The sequence below is a fragment of the Podarcis tiliguerta genome (assembly GCF_965153285.1).
Source record: "Podarcis tiliguerta genome assembly, chromosome: 8".
NCBI lineage: Eukaryota > Metazoa > Chordata > Lepidosauria > Squamata > Lacertidae > Podarcis > Podarcis tiliguerta.
Window position 1 is genome coordinate 79489681 of NC_139541.1, and position 14940 is coordinate 79504620.

Genomic DNA, 14940 nt, shown 5'->3' on the forward strand with positions numbered 1-14940 from the left:
GGGAGCTTCCCTCACCCTTTGAATAATATGTTTATAGAAATGTTGTTGTTCACATTAATGACTTTCTGGTATGCGGGGTGGTTAGGCCAGGTAGTTAGTTAGCCTAAGTTAATTAACTCAGAGCTCCGGGGAGGGGCCTCCTTTTTGAGCGGTCTAACCGCCGGCTGAGGCAACATCCCTTCGCCCTGAGGTAAAAACAAGCGCAAAACGCCTGTTGGGCGGGAAACCTCGTCAGAGGCTCATTGGCCCGCCCATCTCCACCAATCCCCGCCCATTTTCCCCCTCCTGAAGAACATGACGTCAAAGAGACCCCGCCCCCTTCCCTCCCCCGCCGCCGGTGGTAGGGAACACTTTATATCGATCGCGCCCCGCCCTTCATGACGTACATCCCCTTCAGCCAACCCGGTGCCGAATTTCAGGAGCCACCGCCCACGTCCCCGCCCAGAAGGGGCGTGTCCTCCCAGCAAAGAGAAGAGCCGCATGGGCACTGCCCCGGCACTTCCCGCGTGGCGGAGAGCGGAGCCGGGTCTGTTCAGCGGGGGGTCAGGGCGGCCACGTGGAAATCGGAGCCGGCAGTGGTTTAAAGGAACTTCGCTGGGGAGGAGACTGAAGCAGCAGGAGCAGCAGCAGCACGAGGAATCCACTGGATCACGCTTGACCCACCTGATCTGGCCGAGGGAACCCCCCACCTGGTTCCGCGTGGCGCTTATTCCATTGTGCACCAAATCGCATCCTGATTTTGGGAGCTTTACGCGTGGGAACTTGGCCGCAGCTGCAGCTTCTTCCTTAAGAAATTCCTTATTTGGTGCATTTTTATCAGATCTCTTTCCATTTCCGCCCTCCTTATTTTTTTTTTATTTTTTTTTTTGTGCGTGCTTTTAATTGCTTCGCGATGGCGGCGGAGAAATTCCCCGGCGCCTCCAACGGGAGCATCGGGGCTCCGGCGCCCGTCGGCGTGGAGATCCCCGAGGGCGGCGGCAAGAGCAGCCTGGGCGCGTCCCGCCTGCGGGGCTGCCTGCGAGCCAACCTGCTCGTGCTACTGACGGTGGCCGGAGTGGTGGCCGGCGTGGTGGTGGGGCTCGGGGTGCGGCAGCTGCCGGGCGGCGGGCTGAGCCGCGTGGACATCCTGCTTTTCTCCTTCCCCGGGGAGCTGCTGCTGCGCTTGCTGAAGATGATCATCTTGCCCCTGGTGGTCTGCAGCCTGGTGGCGGGCGCCGCCAGCCTGGACCCGGCTGCCTTGGGGCGCTTGGGCGGCTGGGCGATGCTCTTCTTCCTGCTCACCACCCTGCTGGCGTCCTCCATCGGCGTCGCCCTGGCCTTCATCATCAAGCCCGGAGAGGGGGCGTCGGCCCCCAAGCTCTTCGGCGAAGAGGCGGCCGTGCCCGAGGCCAAGCAAGTGGTCGACTCCTTCCTCGACCTCATCAGGTGAGCGGGGAAGCTCCCACCACGGGTGTGTGTGTGGGGGGGGAATTCGGGTTTCTGCAGGCGTCGCATGCTCAGAGGCACTCTTGGAATCGTAGAAGTAGAAGGGATCCCCTGCAAAACAGGAACCCTGCGCCCAGCCGCCCCTGGCTGGGCTCGATCTGTCAACCTTCTGGTTAACAGCCAGATGTACAGTTTGTTGCTGTTTTTTTAAAAGTATAGCTTGCACTGCATTTTATGCTTTGTACAATTGCACATTTCAGCAAACCAAAGCAGTCATGTAACTCTGGAAAGGAGCAATTAATTTTAAAGGGAATATCACCTGTACATCTATGGCCAGAAGGCAGCGACGAAAACCTAGTGCGAGGAACGGGATAGCGCTTCCCCATTGGCACTCCTGTTTGTCCAGTGTTGGTGCTGTTGTCCACCCTCCAGGAGGAACGCCGTCAAGGCTGAACCCTGGGGTTAAAGCCACACGTGGCAGGAGCAGTTAACTGCATCTTAATGTGACGCGGTTCGTTTCTGCCACCTAGGCGGATCCTCCTGAGAAAGCCATGCCCCATGGGTAGTGTATTCTGAAAGCGGATAGTCGTGGTTGCTTTGCAGGCTGACTGGTGTGTGAATACCAAAGGTTTTTTTTAGGCATTTGCATGTTAATCACTAGCCATAAAATCTTGACCATATAGTAGCTCGTGCACTTAGCCATCAAACCTTATAGTCGGTAGCTAGTTGTACAATTTGTAATTTGGATGTGTTCAGGGCGCAGTCTCTTTATTGCTTAAAATGCACCACCTCTTGCTCAGATAAAGACGGGGGGGGGGGGGGAGAGAAGAGCAACCCACTTGAGGCTCATGTATGAGGTGTGCTGGAGGGGGGGGGAGGCTTCTGTGACCCTTAGATCCCTGCCTAAAGCAATAGGTGCTTCCTTTGCAGGGCAGGTGGTTAAAAAAAAAAGGGTACTGTATTCCAACTACAGTGGTACCTTAGGTTACATATGCTTCAGGTTAAGAACTTTGCTTCAGGATGAGAACAGAAATTGTGCTCTGGCGGTGCGGCGGCAGCAGGAGGCCCCATTAGCTAAAGTGGTGCTTCAGGTTAAGAACAGTTTCAGGTTGAGAACGGACCTCTGGAACAAATTAAGTACTTAACCCGAGGTACCACTGTATTCCTGTTGGCCAAAATATGCATTGCATTAGTGGAAACAGAAGGGGCATGTGTTCATGCGTCTCCGCCCTCTTGTTTGTGGGACATGGCCCTGGAATGCTGCTTTTTTTTGAAAAACCCTGGGATGGTGTGTCATGCGAGGACAAACATTGCCTTCTCGCATTTTCTTGGATCTGTTTATTCCACCCTCCGTGTCACGCATGCCTTTATGAGCTGGAATATAATCCGGCGTAAGAGGATCGCGTTTCTCCCAACCAACGGGAAAACCTCCCCTGCCCCCTCCAGAGAGCCAGAGAAAAGGGCCGAAATGTCTCAATCCGGGCTAAAATACACCCTTCCAGAAAGGCAATTGGTCACAGGGTGTAGAGTCCTCCCCCCCCTCCACCGATGGGGGTACAGAATGTTCTAAGATGGTCATCCTGCTCCGTTGTGGCTGTTTTCCCGCTCCCTTCCTGGCAGTTTTTGCAATAATGTCATCCTTCCTGACGAAAATGGAAATTTCGGACGGGTGCAGGAGTGGGAGGCCTGGAATGTGCCGGGATTAGGGTGGCGTCTGCATCTTCTTGCTGAATCCAGGGTGGTTGTGGTGGGCTGGCTGGCCTTCTCTGGGCGGTGCGAAAAGTTACGTTGGCAGGGCAGAGAGGGCTATAGCAAGGAACAGCTGCTTCCGTAGCAGAGGGATGCGGAGACCTTGCGCCAAGTTTCTCTTCCCCTCATGCCCTCCAGATGTTTTCATTCACAACTCCCTTTGAGGCCCCAACCAGCACAGTGAGTTGTCGTCCAAAGCATGTGGAGTAGCACCAGTTTAAGAGACGGCTGGTACACGGTTTTATTTGGTGGCAGAAAATATCTCATTATGCACAATTGGCTGGCAGCCCCACTTGGAAAAGGAACTTGAAGGTGTCGAATCGCCATTTCTGATTACGGCCACTTCAGCAAAACTGGATGGTGGTCTTAGATTACCGGTAGTAGTCTTCAACAGACTTGTATTTGTGGACCCCATTCTTTTAGCATACGGTGCTCCTGTTAGAAAGAAACTCGGATATATAAGCTAGGTGCTTTGGACCAAGCTAGGTTACGGTCACCAAAATGGAATGTCTAGCTCTCGAGTCTTATTTTTCCAATTAAAGCCAGACTGCGGTTGATTCTCAGTTAAACATCTGGCTAATTCAGAGGGCAACCTTGACTTGGGTTAAGACCTTTGAGAACTGAAAAGAAGAAAAGCCACTTGATCCCGAGATAGTTTACGTATATATTGGCCTATTCCTGATCTCTTTTTCTTAATAGTGACTGCTCCTGGCACCCAGACATCTTCACTTGGCCGCAAGTAGTTGAAAACCAGGTGCAGAATGTGTCTGGTCCATCACTGCTGCTCATCTGCAGGTCAGGAGAGCTGGTGGACTGAAGATGTCATAACCCAGAGCATTGTACCTTGCGGGGTTAGTCCAAAGATCCATTGACCGGTTACATGCCTCCTAGGAGTAAAAGCAATCACCCAAAAGCCTTTCCCTCTTGGGCTCATTCTGCTGAAGCAGTGCTATCTTTGAATGCATCTCCCCTGGGGAGGTGATTCTGGTCCATGTTGCTGTGGCTGCAGATCGCCTTTTATTGAAAATGCTCCCCCCCCCCCACTGCCCAATGCTAGTTGTGCTGCTGGTTGCTGTAGCAACCATGCAACGCTCATTTCCGCAGGTTTAATGATAGCTGTGCAAAGATAATACGGGACTGTAATCTAATCTACGGGTCCTCTAGACAGATTTCCTCTTGTGGGAACCTGACAGGCAGAGGGGCGAGCATCTCCTGGGATGCTTGCCGACATTAACACTCACCTGGCAGATTGAAACCTGGCAGGTAGCTGTGGCGTGTCCAAGGCCTCTGCCAACTGGGCTGGCTTTCTGTTGCAAAGGGATTTAAGAACAAAAAACCCCATAGATAATTAAATGTGCGATTGCTTGCCTGCAGTCTGTTCCACCACCTCATTCTGGTCATACACAGGCCAGGTTAGAATTGTTGCGAGGAAGCACAGATCCTCAATGGAATAGAACAGTCTTTCACAAAAGGACCCAAGTTCAGTCTTTGTCTCGCTGGTTAAAAATAGAATCGAGCATCAGGTGATGAAGATGTTTTCTGCCCGAGATCCTGAAGAGCTGCAATATTGATGTGTTTGTGTCACCACCCCAGATAGAAAATTACGAGAACCCCCTTCTTTTTCTTTATCTGACCTGGATCTTGGAAGCACTGGAACATCCTGTCCATGCATAAAACAGATTTATTTTTTATCTCATATTCTTTATTGAAAGATAAAAGAATACATAATGACATGCGGACAGGGAAAGATAAGACACAAAAAAGAAGAAAGGAAGAAAAGAAATACGTAGTAGAAAACAGAACAGAACAGCAACAAATGTATAAATTACAAGAAAATGTTATTGTAGTTACCCAGACCATAACATAATACAGAACAGTGGTGCCTTGCAGTACGAAAAGAATCCATTCCGTGAGTCTCTTTGTCTAGCGGTTTTTTCGTCTTGCGAAGCAAGCCCATTAGCGTATTAGCGCTATTAGCGGTTTAGCGGCTATTAGCGGCTATTAAAGGCTTAAGGGATTAGCAGATTAGCTGCTAAAAGGCTATTAGCAGCTTAGTGCCTTAGAAAAAGGGGGTGGGGAGCGGGGAAAAAAACCCCAGGAATCGCAAGACATTTTCGTCTTGCGAAGCAAGCCCATAGAGAAATTCGTCCTGCGAAGCACCTCCAAAACGGAAAACCCTTTCGTCTAGCGGGTTTTCCGTCTTGCGAGGCATTCGTCTTGCGGGGCACCACTGTATTTATATAACAGGTTTTTTTTTTGCTACAGAATACTTGAGAACTTGCCTAGAGACCCCTGCTCCCAGCCCAGCCTACCAGCTGGAACTGACACCCCATGTGATGCATGCACAATAGATGACCCAATGTTTTGTGATCATGTGGGTTGCTCTCTTCCAGTTTTCCTCGCACTGTTGCAACCTTTGGGCACCTGGCACGACAAAGCACTTTGCTCGGGCGCTGTGCCCCTGAGACACAAAGTTCCAAGGAGCTGGGGAAAGCTAAGATATAGCAAGAACCAGTTCCCCCGCTTCCTCTGCCCAGACACATGCTCCCAGTCCAGGATCTGTTGCAATACCTTTTTTCCGCATAGCTTGGAGTTGTGGGTGCCACGTAGAGATAATTTCTACCTTTTCCTAGATGGGAATCTTTAATTTCAGGGCTAGCTGGGTTTTTATATTCCTCCCCCAGGGGGGGCTATAGAAGTCTTTTTATACACCTCCCCATTACCAAATTTGGTATTCTGGTAACCCTTGCCCCCTACTTTCTTCCACCTCTCCCCCCAACCCCCCCCCCCATGTGCATGTAACAACAATCACAAATTACACTATTGCAGGATGTTATAGTTCTAGGGATTGCTTGTGCGTAAGTAGCCTTTACTCCTGGCTAGGCTGCATGGTTGAACCCTTTCTGACTAGGCAGCCCTCTATTCCGTGGCTGTCTCAGTCGCTGGCAGAATCCGTCAGTGGGCGTTTCTTATACCGCTTCCAACATAAAAGCTGCTTCACACCCAGTCTCCTCCCCCGTTGCCTGCGCAAAAGCTTTTTGCGCAAGGTGGGTGTGGGTGTGGGCAAAGGAGCACTAGTCCCCTCCCCGCTTGTCTCCTGCGAAGAGTCTTGGAGCCAGCTCTCTGCTTCCTCTATCTCCTCCCCTTCTCCACTGGTGTTACGCTGATTTCCTTCCCCAGCGTATGGGCTATCCCTCCTCCTACTGGGACCCTCTCCACCATTGTCCGGGAGCCCTCTCACCTCCTCCTGCTCCAATGGCAGTTCCCTGACACAGGAGAATGTGGATTAGTTGAATTGCCTCCAGGATAATGGGATTTCAGCTCATTTTCCACAACCTTTGGGCCAGGGGCAGATGGGAGCTGTAATTCAAAACATCTGGAAGGCGCAAAAGCGTTAGCAGGGTGATCTATAGCATCGAGCTATTGCCTCCGCAAGCAGTGTCTTAATGCCGAAGAGAGAAAATCTAATAAAATTGGACCTTGGCTACCAGTTAACCTTGGTTGCACCTCTTTAGGGTCTCAAACACAGAAGCATTTTGCAGCTCCCACGTACAACCAGTGTTAGAAATTAGGCAGATGCGATTTGCCACTGGCGCGGGTCCCATTGCAACCACATGGAGGTCTCTGGACCTGGGGAAAACCAACCGTCACATAGAGGATTTGAAATATTTCTCGAAGCTTGACTTTGTTTTGTTCTGGATTGTTTGGCTTGACGTTTCAATGTGCTGTAAGTCTCTGCGAGATCTGTTCTTTCCAATATAAAGCAGCATAGAAACAGAGTTAAGAATAAGAATAAATTCCATTGTCTTTTAAAAATGAAGGGTGCCCAGACGTTTGGTTGTGGTGACTGTAACCTAGGTTTAAGGTGCCGTTTGGCCATTGGCTTATATATTTGAATTTCTAACACTGCATATGATACATGTTAACTCTGCCTTTGCCAACTTGGTGCCCTCTGGGTATTACAAGTCCCATCAACTGGAGTCCAGCAACATTTGGAGGGCACCAGGTTGAGGATGCCTGGGTGGGAGCTCAACTGCATTCTTTACTGTTATGTACTGAAGTTCTCACCCTGGGCCAGCAAATGAAGGATCAAAAGTGACGTTCAGCGATTGGATAGTTTGTATGCAAATGAAGGATTGAAAGTGACGTTCAGTGATTGGATAGTTTTAGAAAGTTGTTACAGTTACGTTGTACTGGAGCTCTATATAAGCAGGTTGACTGAGGCCTTCAGTTCAGTTCTGTTCCAGCTTGCAAATAAAGAGCTGCTTTTGAAGAATCGCTGTGTCGTCTGATATGTTCACCCGCAACTTAACATTTACTGTGTGTGCTTCTCTTCTCTCCCCCCCCCCGCCCCAACTTTAAAAAATTGCACTACGTAATCCATTCCTGATGCTCTAGCAAGCACAAGCCTTGAGGGGCAGTTACCCTGTTTTCATCAATTTACCTGGCATTGCACACAAGTGGGGTAGCTTCCTCTCCTTGCCTAGGTGGAGTCTCTCTACCTTTGCTCACCTTTGCCGAGTCAAAGATGTGACCCATGTCCAGCTTTTTCCATTTGGACCGTTTCCAGTCGAAGGAGAGACGATCTCATAAAGACCGTTTCCCTGCCTGCTTGCAAATTGGCTATTGACTTCGTCTTAAGACTAGAGAGGTCATGCAGTTTCAATTGTTATATTGGCCACAATCTGATTGGTGTGTCCACCCTCCGAAACAGCTGCTTGCATCACCCCGGTGATAAGCCCAGAAAAACAGTTTAGTTCAGAATTTTGCCAAAATTCTGTATGGGGGAAGCTCTGCTCCCCATTTCTTTTAGTAATATTTTTTTAATTAACTTTCCCCTAACATTTTCACATCAAATAGATTTCCCACTCCCACTTCAGCAGTGTTCTTACTCAAACCTTTTCTACGGCACTATATCTTTATTACACAAAGTTTCTCTGTTACAGTTGTTTTGTCATTCTGCTTCCGTTGCTTCTATCTCCTACCCTGACCGCGATTTCGTTTGACTATAGTATTTTTTTTAATAGTCCAAGAAAGGCCTCCATTCTTCTGCGAAATGTTCATCATTTTGATCTCTTAATTTCCCCGTCAGCTTTGCCATTTCTGCATAGTCCCTGCTGTTTCTGAGCTTGAACGCTGCAGATCTTTCAAAATAATTTGCCGCCATCAGATTTGGAAACTTGTTCTGTAAGAGCTTCCAGAAGAGGCGCCCCGATGCAGTCATACCTTGGTTTTCAAACACCGCAGTTCTCGAACGTTTTGGCTTCCAAACGCCGCAAACCCGGAAGCGACTGTTCCGGTTTGTGAACTATTTTGGGAAGCTGAATGTCCCATCGGGGCTTCCGATTGGCTGCCGGAGCTTCCTGCAGTGAATCAGAAGCCGCACTTTGGTTTCCGAACATTTTGGAAGTCGAATGGACTTCCGGAACAGATTCCGTTCGACTTCCAAGGTATGGCTGTAGTCTGTTGCATCAGAAGCGGTGGAGATAAGAGATGCATGGAGTTAAAATTCTGCAAATAAAGTTACTTTGGCCTTGGGTTCACTTTTGGTCTAAGCTGGTGATAAAGCAGAATAATAGATTTGTCGCTTGTGCTTTTGATAAGCTTGAGTTCCAGGAGAGCTAAACCCCTCGCTATACGAGGCAGAGATGGGAGGGAAAGCTTTATTAGTCCTCTACCTCTGCCACTCTGGGGGAACAAAGAGGGTGTCTTTCAGGTTGACCTCAATCTGGGGCTCTCCGTTTGTGGGTGGAGCCGTATCGACTGATTACTGCTGTGGGAGGAAATCCAGTTTTTCGCTGTGACCTACCGGTGGAAATCCAGTTTTCTGCTGTGACCTTCCAGAACCTGGGGTAATGCTGAGCGACTCTGAATCGAGCCATTGTGGACGGATGGAGCAAGCTGGCAGCGGTGACGTAAAGGCCTCTGCCTGCAGAGAAACAGGATCTTTCCAGCGGCAGAGAAGACCGTTCAGCGAAAGGGGTGGGCTTCTCCAGGCATTCCTGGGAGCGGGAATGCTTTTGGGAGATCCTAACACAGCCTGGCGCTGTGGGTAAAAGCCTCAGCGCCTAGGGCTTGCCGATCGAAAGGTCGGCGGTTCGAATCCCCGCGGCGGGGTGCGCTCCCGTCGTTCGGTCCCACCGCCTGCCAACCTAGCAGTTCGAAAGCACCCTTGGGTGCAAGTAGATAAATAGGGACCGCTTACTGGCGGGAAGGTAAACGGCGTTTCCGTGTGCTGCGCTGGCTCGCCAGATGCAGCTTTGTCACGCTGGCCACGTGACCCGGAAGTGTCTCCGGACAGCGCTGGCCCTTGGCCTCTTAAGTGAGATGGGCGCACAACCCTAGAGTCTGTCAAGACTGGCCCGTACGGGCAGGGTACCTTTACCTTTAACACAGCCTAGTGCCCTCTGGTGCAGCTGGCTGAGAACGATGGGAGTTGTACCCCAAAAACATCTGCAGAGCAACAAGTTGATGAAGACTGTGATAGAACTCTTTCCCCCCCATGTCTCTGGAAGGGTCGTGGTTTTGGGTTGTTGTTTTTTTCATACAATAAAGACAGTGGACGCTCGGGTCGCGAACGTGATACGTGCGGGATGCACGTTTGCAACCTGCAGCATCACGTCTGTGCACGCGCGGGTTGCGCTTCTGCGCATGCGCAAAGCACGATTTAGCGCTTCTGCACATGCGTGACCGCCAAAACCTGGAAGTAACCCATTCCGGTACTTCCGGGTTTTGGTGGTCTGTAACCCGAAAAAACGCAACCTGAAGTTTCTGAAACCCGAGGTATGACTGTATCAGAAAATGGAATGCTGTACACACACCGGTTTAAGAGTTGCTGAGTCACCACACAACACAAGTTGCTGAGTCACGCTCAAAGGAAGGCCCTTGAAGAAGATAAGTTTTCGGTTGCTGCCTAAAGGCAAGAATGCTTGGGGCTTGCTTAATTTCAGCCGGGAGCTGATTCCAGAGAACTGGAGCCGCAATTCTCCCGGAAAACTGTACTGTTACACCCAAATTTGGCGATCAACGCTGTGCTTTGCCCTCCAAGTCAGAACCAGGGCATTGGTTCATCTTGCTTATGCTGACTGGCAGCTTTCCCCCTCTCCATCCTTACATGGAAATAGCACAGACTGACCTTGGGACCTTTTTGCATTTAATTTCTCTGCTCTCCCACTGAGCTCTGGGACTTCCCTAAAGAGGCCGGTCCCACTGCTTCTCTTGCACAACAGCCTTGAACTTGCAACCTTCAGTGGCTCTGAGCAGCCGGCCGGCCTCCAGCTGGCGAATTGTGCCTCTGTTTTCCATTTGGGAGGCAAGCAGCAAACTCCCTTCCCGAACCAGGAAATTGGACTGAACGGGAGTGTATTTGGGGGTGAAGGGAGCAGCAGGCAAGTCTGAGGCTGGGTGCTGGTGCTCAAGCCATGGTTGTAGCTGTTGCATTTGAATTCCACTAGGCTTTTGAAAACCCCATCTTTGGTGGGTTGTGTCAGCCTCCAATGGCCAAGTCCTTTTCTTGCTGAGCATAAAGGTAAAGGTAACCATTAGGTCCAGTCGTGGCCCAAGACTCTGGAGTTGTGGTGCTCATCTCGCTTTACTGGCCGAGGGAGCCGGCGTACAGCTTCCGGGTCATGTGGCCAGCCGTTTACCTTCCCTATTTATCTACTTGCACTTTGATGTGCTTTCGAACTGCTAGGTTGGGCAGGAGCAGGGACCAAGCAACGGGAGCTCACCCACTGGAACGGTACCTATTTATCTACTTGCACTTTGATGTGCTTTCGAACTGCCAACCTTCTGATCGGCAAGTCCCTGGCTCTGTGGTTTAACCCACAGCGCCACCTTCGTTCCTGAGCTTATGTACCCCCTAATCCACATTCAATAGAACACGAGGCTGTCAGTCTCAGGGTTGTGGGTTTGAGCCCCACATTGGGCAAAAGATTCCTGCATTGCAGGGGGTTGGTCTAGATGATCGTTTGTGGTCCCTTCCAACTCTGCAATTCTATGTTTATCTTGCCCATAACAGCCATAGTGGCCCATTCACAGAAGCAGTCAGAAGATGACCATGTGGTCATCGGAGGACAGGCTATTCCACTTCTTAGAATTGTGAGATTTGGCTGGCCTTCTGCGAACACAATAATAAACCGAGCGTCTTTGCCTACGGTGTTTTGTTTTTTTAGACAAACGGCAAATGGTTCTTGAGAATACCATGAGAATTCAAGAACGGCAGAGTGGTCCATTTCCCTCTCATTGTTCGCAATGTGTCATCACCCCTCATTTCTCTCCTGCCCACAAAAAATTGGTTTTCCAGCCCATCAGGCTCTTTTTAAAACAGATAGGCAGAGAACACCTTGCCGAACTTCATCAACCCTGGGAATAAACCCCTCTGCTTATTTCCAGACAGTTCACTACCACGAGATCCTTGCGGTGGCGATGATTTTTACACGCAGAGTCAGAAGTGCCTGTAGTTTATGAGTCGCATGGAATCCTGAGTCATAAAAGCTGACATTTAAACATCTGCCATTAGACGGAAGGTGCTTTGAAAAGAGGTGGGGGAGAGGAGCTAATTCTGAGAGCTTTGTGCAGGGGGTATTTTACACAGGGTCTTCCAGCAATTCGGCTGCTCATAATGGAACTTGAGCACTGTCGCTGTAGGAAGGAGAGACAGTTTGCAATGATGCTTTTTGGAGTAGGTACAGTTATTTCTGTACACCGTCTGTTTCTTTGACTCTGTTCCTTCTGAAAAGGGGGTGGGACAAGGATGGTTTTGTCCTCCTAAATCTGATGCAACATGCGCCGGGTGTTGAGTTTCCTTGCTGATGTCGTGAGGTTGGGGTTTTTTGTGTGTGTGTTCCTCCCCTAAAAAAAAAAGAAAAAGCTAAATAACAGTTCATTTAGGCTAAAAAGATGACTTATTTCTGGGCTGAGAGCAAAAGGAAAATTCCAAATTCCTGAGAATTAGGGGTGGGTGGAAATTCTCAAGAGCCCCAGGTGGCATTCAGCCAAGTTTTACTATGTATTGAAATGAATGGGCCTAACTTAGTCATGCTCATGAATTTAAATGCGTCTACTCTGAGTAAAACTTAGTTGAACACACACCCTGTTTTTTACATCGGGGGTCCAAAATCCTGGGAGCCCCAGGTTGACATACAGTGGTACCTCAGGTTAAGTACTTAATTTGTTCCGGAGGTCCGTACTTAACCTGAAACTGTTCTTAACCTGAAGCACCACTTTAGCTAATGGGGCCTCCTGCTGTTGCCGTGCCGCCGGAGCCCGATTTCGGTTCTCATCCTGACGCAAAGTTCTTAACCTGAAGCACTATTTCTGGGTTAGCAGAGTCTGTAACCTGAAGCGTATGTAACCCAAAGTACCGTATTTTTCGCCCTATAGGACGCACTTTTCCCCCTCCAAAAATGAAGGGGAAATCTGTGTGCGTCCTATGGGGCAAATACAGGTCTGTAACCTGAAGTGTATGTAACCTGAAGCGTATGTAACCCGAGGTACCACTGTATATAAGTCTAAGAAGCTTACATGTGCACCACAGAACGCATTCAGACCTTGGAAGTCAAATACTTTGCCAGTCGAGTGTTTTGGCTCTTGAACGTCGCAAACCCGGAAGTGATTGTTCCGGCTTGCAAATGTTCTTTGGAACCTGAACGTCCGTCGTAGCTTCCAATTGGCTGCAGGAATCTCCCAGAAAAATAAAAAAGGCAAAATCCTTACACTGCCCCTCCTGGTGCAAAAGGAGATGGGAACCCTCAAACATTTAGGATAAAAACCACCTCCCAGTTACAAGAAAATGAACAGGGGTGCCTGGGAATAGAGGCCTTGACAGACATTGGGGGGATGCTATCTTGTGGGCTGCATGGGCCCCAGTTTTACAGTATGGCTAAGACATTTATTCGTGCAAAGGAGTTGGACTAGATGATCCTTGGGACCCCTTCCAACTATGATTCTATGGAAAGCGTAATGCTGGTGGTCAACAAAAGAGGTTTAAAGACTGTCTCAAGGCAAATCTAAAACAATGTAGTACTGTATAAACACCGACAACTGGGAAACACTGGCCTGCGAGCGCTCCAGTTGGAGAACAGCCTTTACCAAAGGTGTTGTGGGCTTTGAAGACACTCAGAACGCAAGGGAGAAACGTGCTAAGAGGAAGGCACGCTTGGCAAATCCACACCGTCATCAACTCCCGCCGGGGAAGCAATGTCCCCACTGTGGAAGGACGCATGGGTCCAGAATTAGCCTCCACAGTCACTTACGGACTCCTTGTTAAAACTGTGTTTATGGAAGACAATCTTACTTGGCTATGGGTGATTGCCAAAGATGATTCTGTGATCTAAACCAGCATTTCTTAAATGAGTCTTATACAGTGGTGCCTCGCAAGATGAAATTAATTCGTTCTGCGAGTTTTTTCGTCTTGTGAATTTTTTCGTCTTGCGAAGCACCACTGTGTATTTACGGTTTCCCATAGGAATGCATTGGCGGTTTTTAAAAAAAGGCGCAAGACGTTTTCATCTTGCGAAGCAAGCCCATAGGGAAATCCGTCTTGCGAAGCAACTCAGAAAACGAAAAACTCTTTCATCTTGCGAGTTTTTCGTCTTAAGAGGCATTCGTCTTGCGAGGTACCACTGTGCTGAGGACTGCTGCTCTCTTGCTTGGTGTCTTTGGGTTCCTGAGCTTTCTAAAATGATAGTCATTATACGGGAGGGCGCTTGGAAGGTTTTGGAATTCAAACCTTTCTGCTGTTTGTCCTTTGTGGCCACAGTCTAACAAAGATGTACTTGTTCTGGGCTTAGGCAGAAGAGGTGATTTTGGAGAGCATGTGCCAGGAGTTTCTTCGGAGACGTTGCTGGCTTTATGCAGGCATAACCATGGTCAAATGCAAAAATTGTGGTTCCCCATGTCGGTTGATCCCCAGCCTTCGGCCACGGTTCAGGCATGCAGCTTAACCCTGGTTAAAGCAAGGGGAACCGTGTCTGTTTTGCTGGTGATTGAGACTGTCCAAATCTGGATGAGCGAGCTGGAGTGCCTGAGATCCGAGAATGTGGAATGGGTGAGATTCAAGAGGATATAAAAACTACAGAAAGGGGGTGGAGCAGGTGGTGCTACTTTAAATCGTCTTTCTCCAACCTGGTGCCCTCCAAACGTTTCGAACTCCCAATTCCCACCAGTCCTAGTCAGCAAGGCCAATAGTCTGGGATGATGGGGTTTGTAGCCTAAAATATCTGGGCAGTATGTGGAAAGGTGTATGGAGGCATTGGGAGCAATAATTTGGAAGACTTCGGCAGGAGCAACTGCAGTTAGTTTTGTCCTCTTCCCTAAAGCTGTAAGGGTGATAACTGAGGAGGAGAAAGATGCTCAGGAGATTGCTGGAAGAGGAAATGGGAGACTTCATCCCAGGGTAAATAGCTGCTCAGTTATAATAACAGACAACATTTCAGATACGATTGTGCCTTTCGGAAAGAGATAAGAGGAGACTCGACCCTTCATTCAATAATGAGCACTGTGCAGGGCCGGGCCGTAACTTGCTTTTCTCAAACCTGACATACCTGCAAGTAGAAAATAGTCTGCTTGGTGCAGAGCAGTCGCCTTGTGTTTCCGAAGAAAAAATTTCTCATAAATGGAGGCATGAGATAAAAGGGAGCGACGAGTTGGGAAGGTCAAATGCCTTTGGGCGGTGGCTCAGAGTCACTGTAAGGGAGGTTCAGATGAAATCTCCATGTGGGTTGTATCCAGCTATGTTAGACGTATATACATATATCAGTGTTC

General features: G+C 49.2%; 1 protein-coding gene across 1 annotated transcript in view; it reads left to right on the top strand.

Moving 5' to 3' along the window:
- Positions 1-468: 468 nt before the first annotated feature.
- SLC1A5 (solute carrier family 1 member 5) overlaps positions 469-14940 on the top strand; it is a 39068-nt gene continuing 24596 nt past the window's right edge. The window contains exon 1 of the mRNA XM_083455438.1: positions 469-1425. Within this exon, the coding sequence (XP_083311564.1) occupies positions 893-1425 (533 nt within the window). The 5' untranslated portion in view covers positions 469-892. The remainder of the gene's footprint in view (positions 1426-14940) is intronic.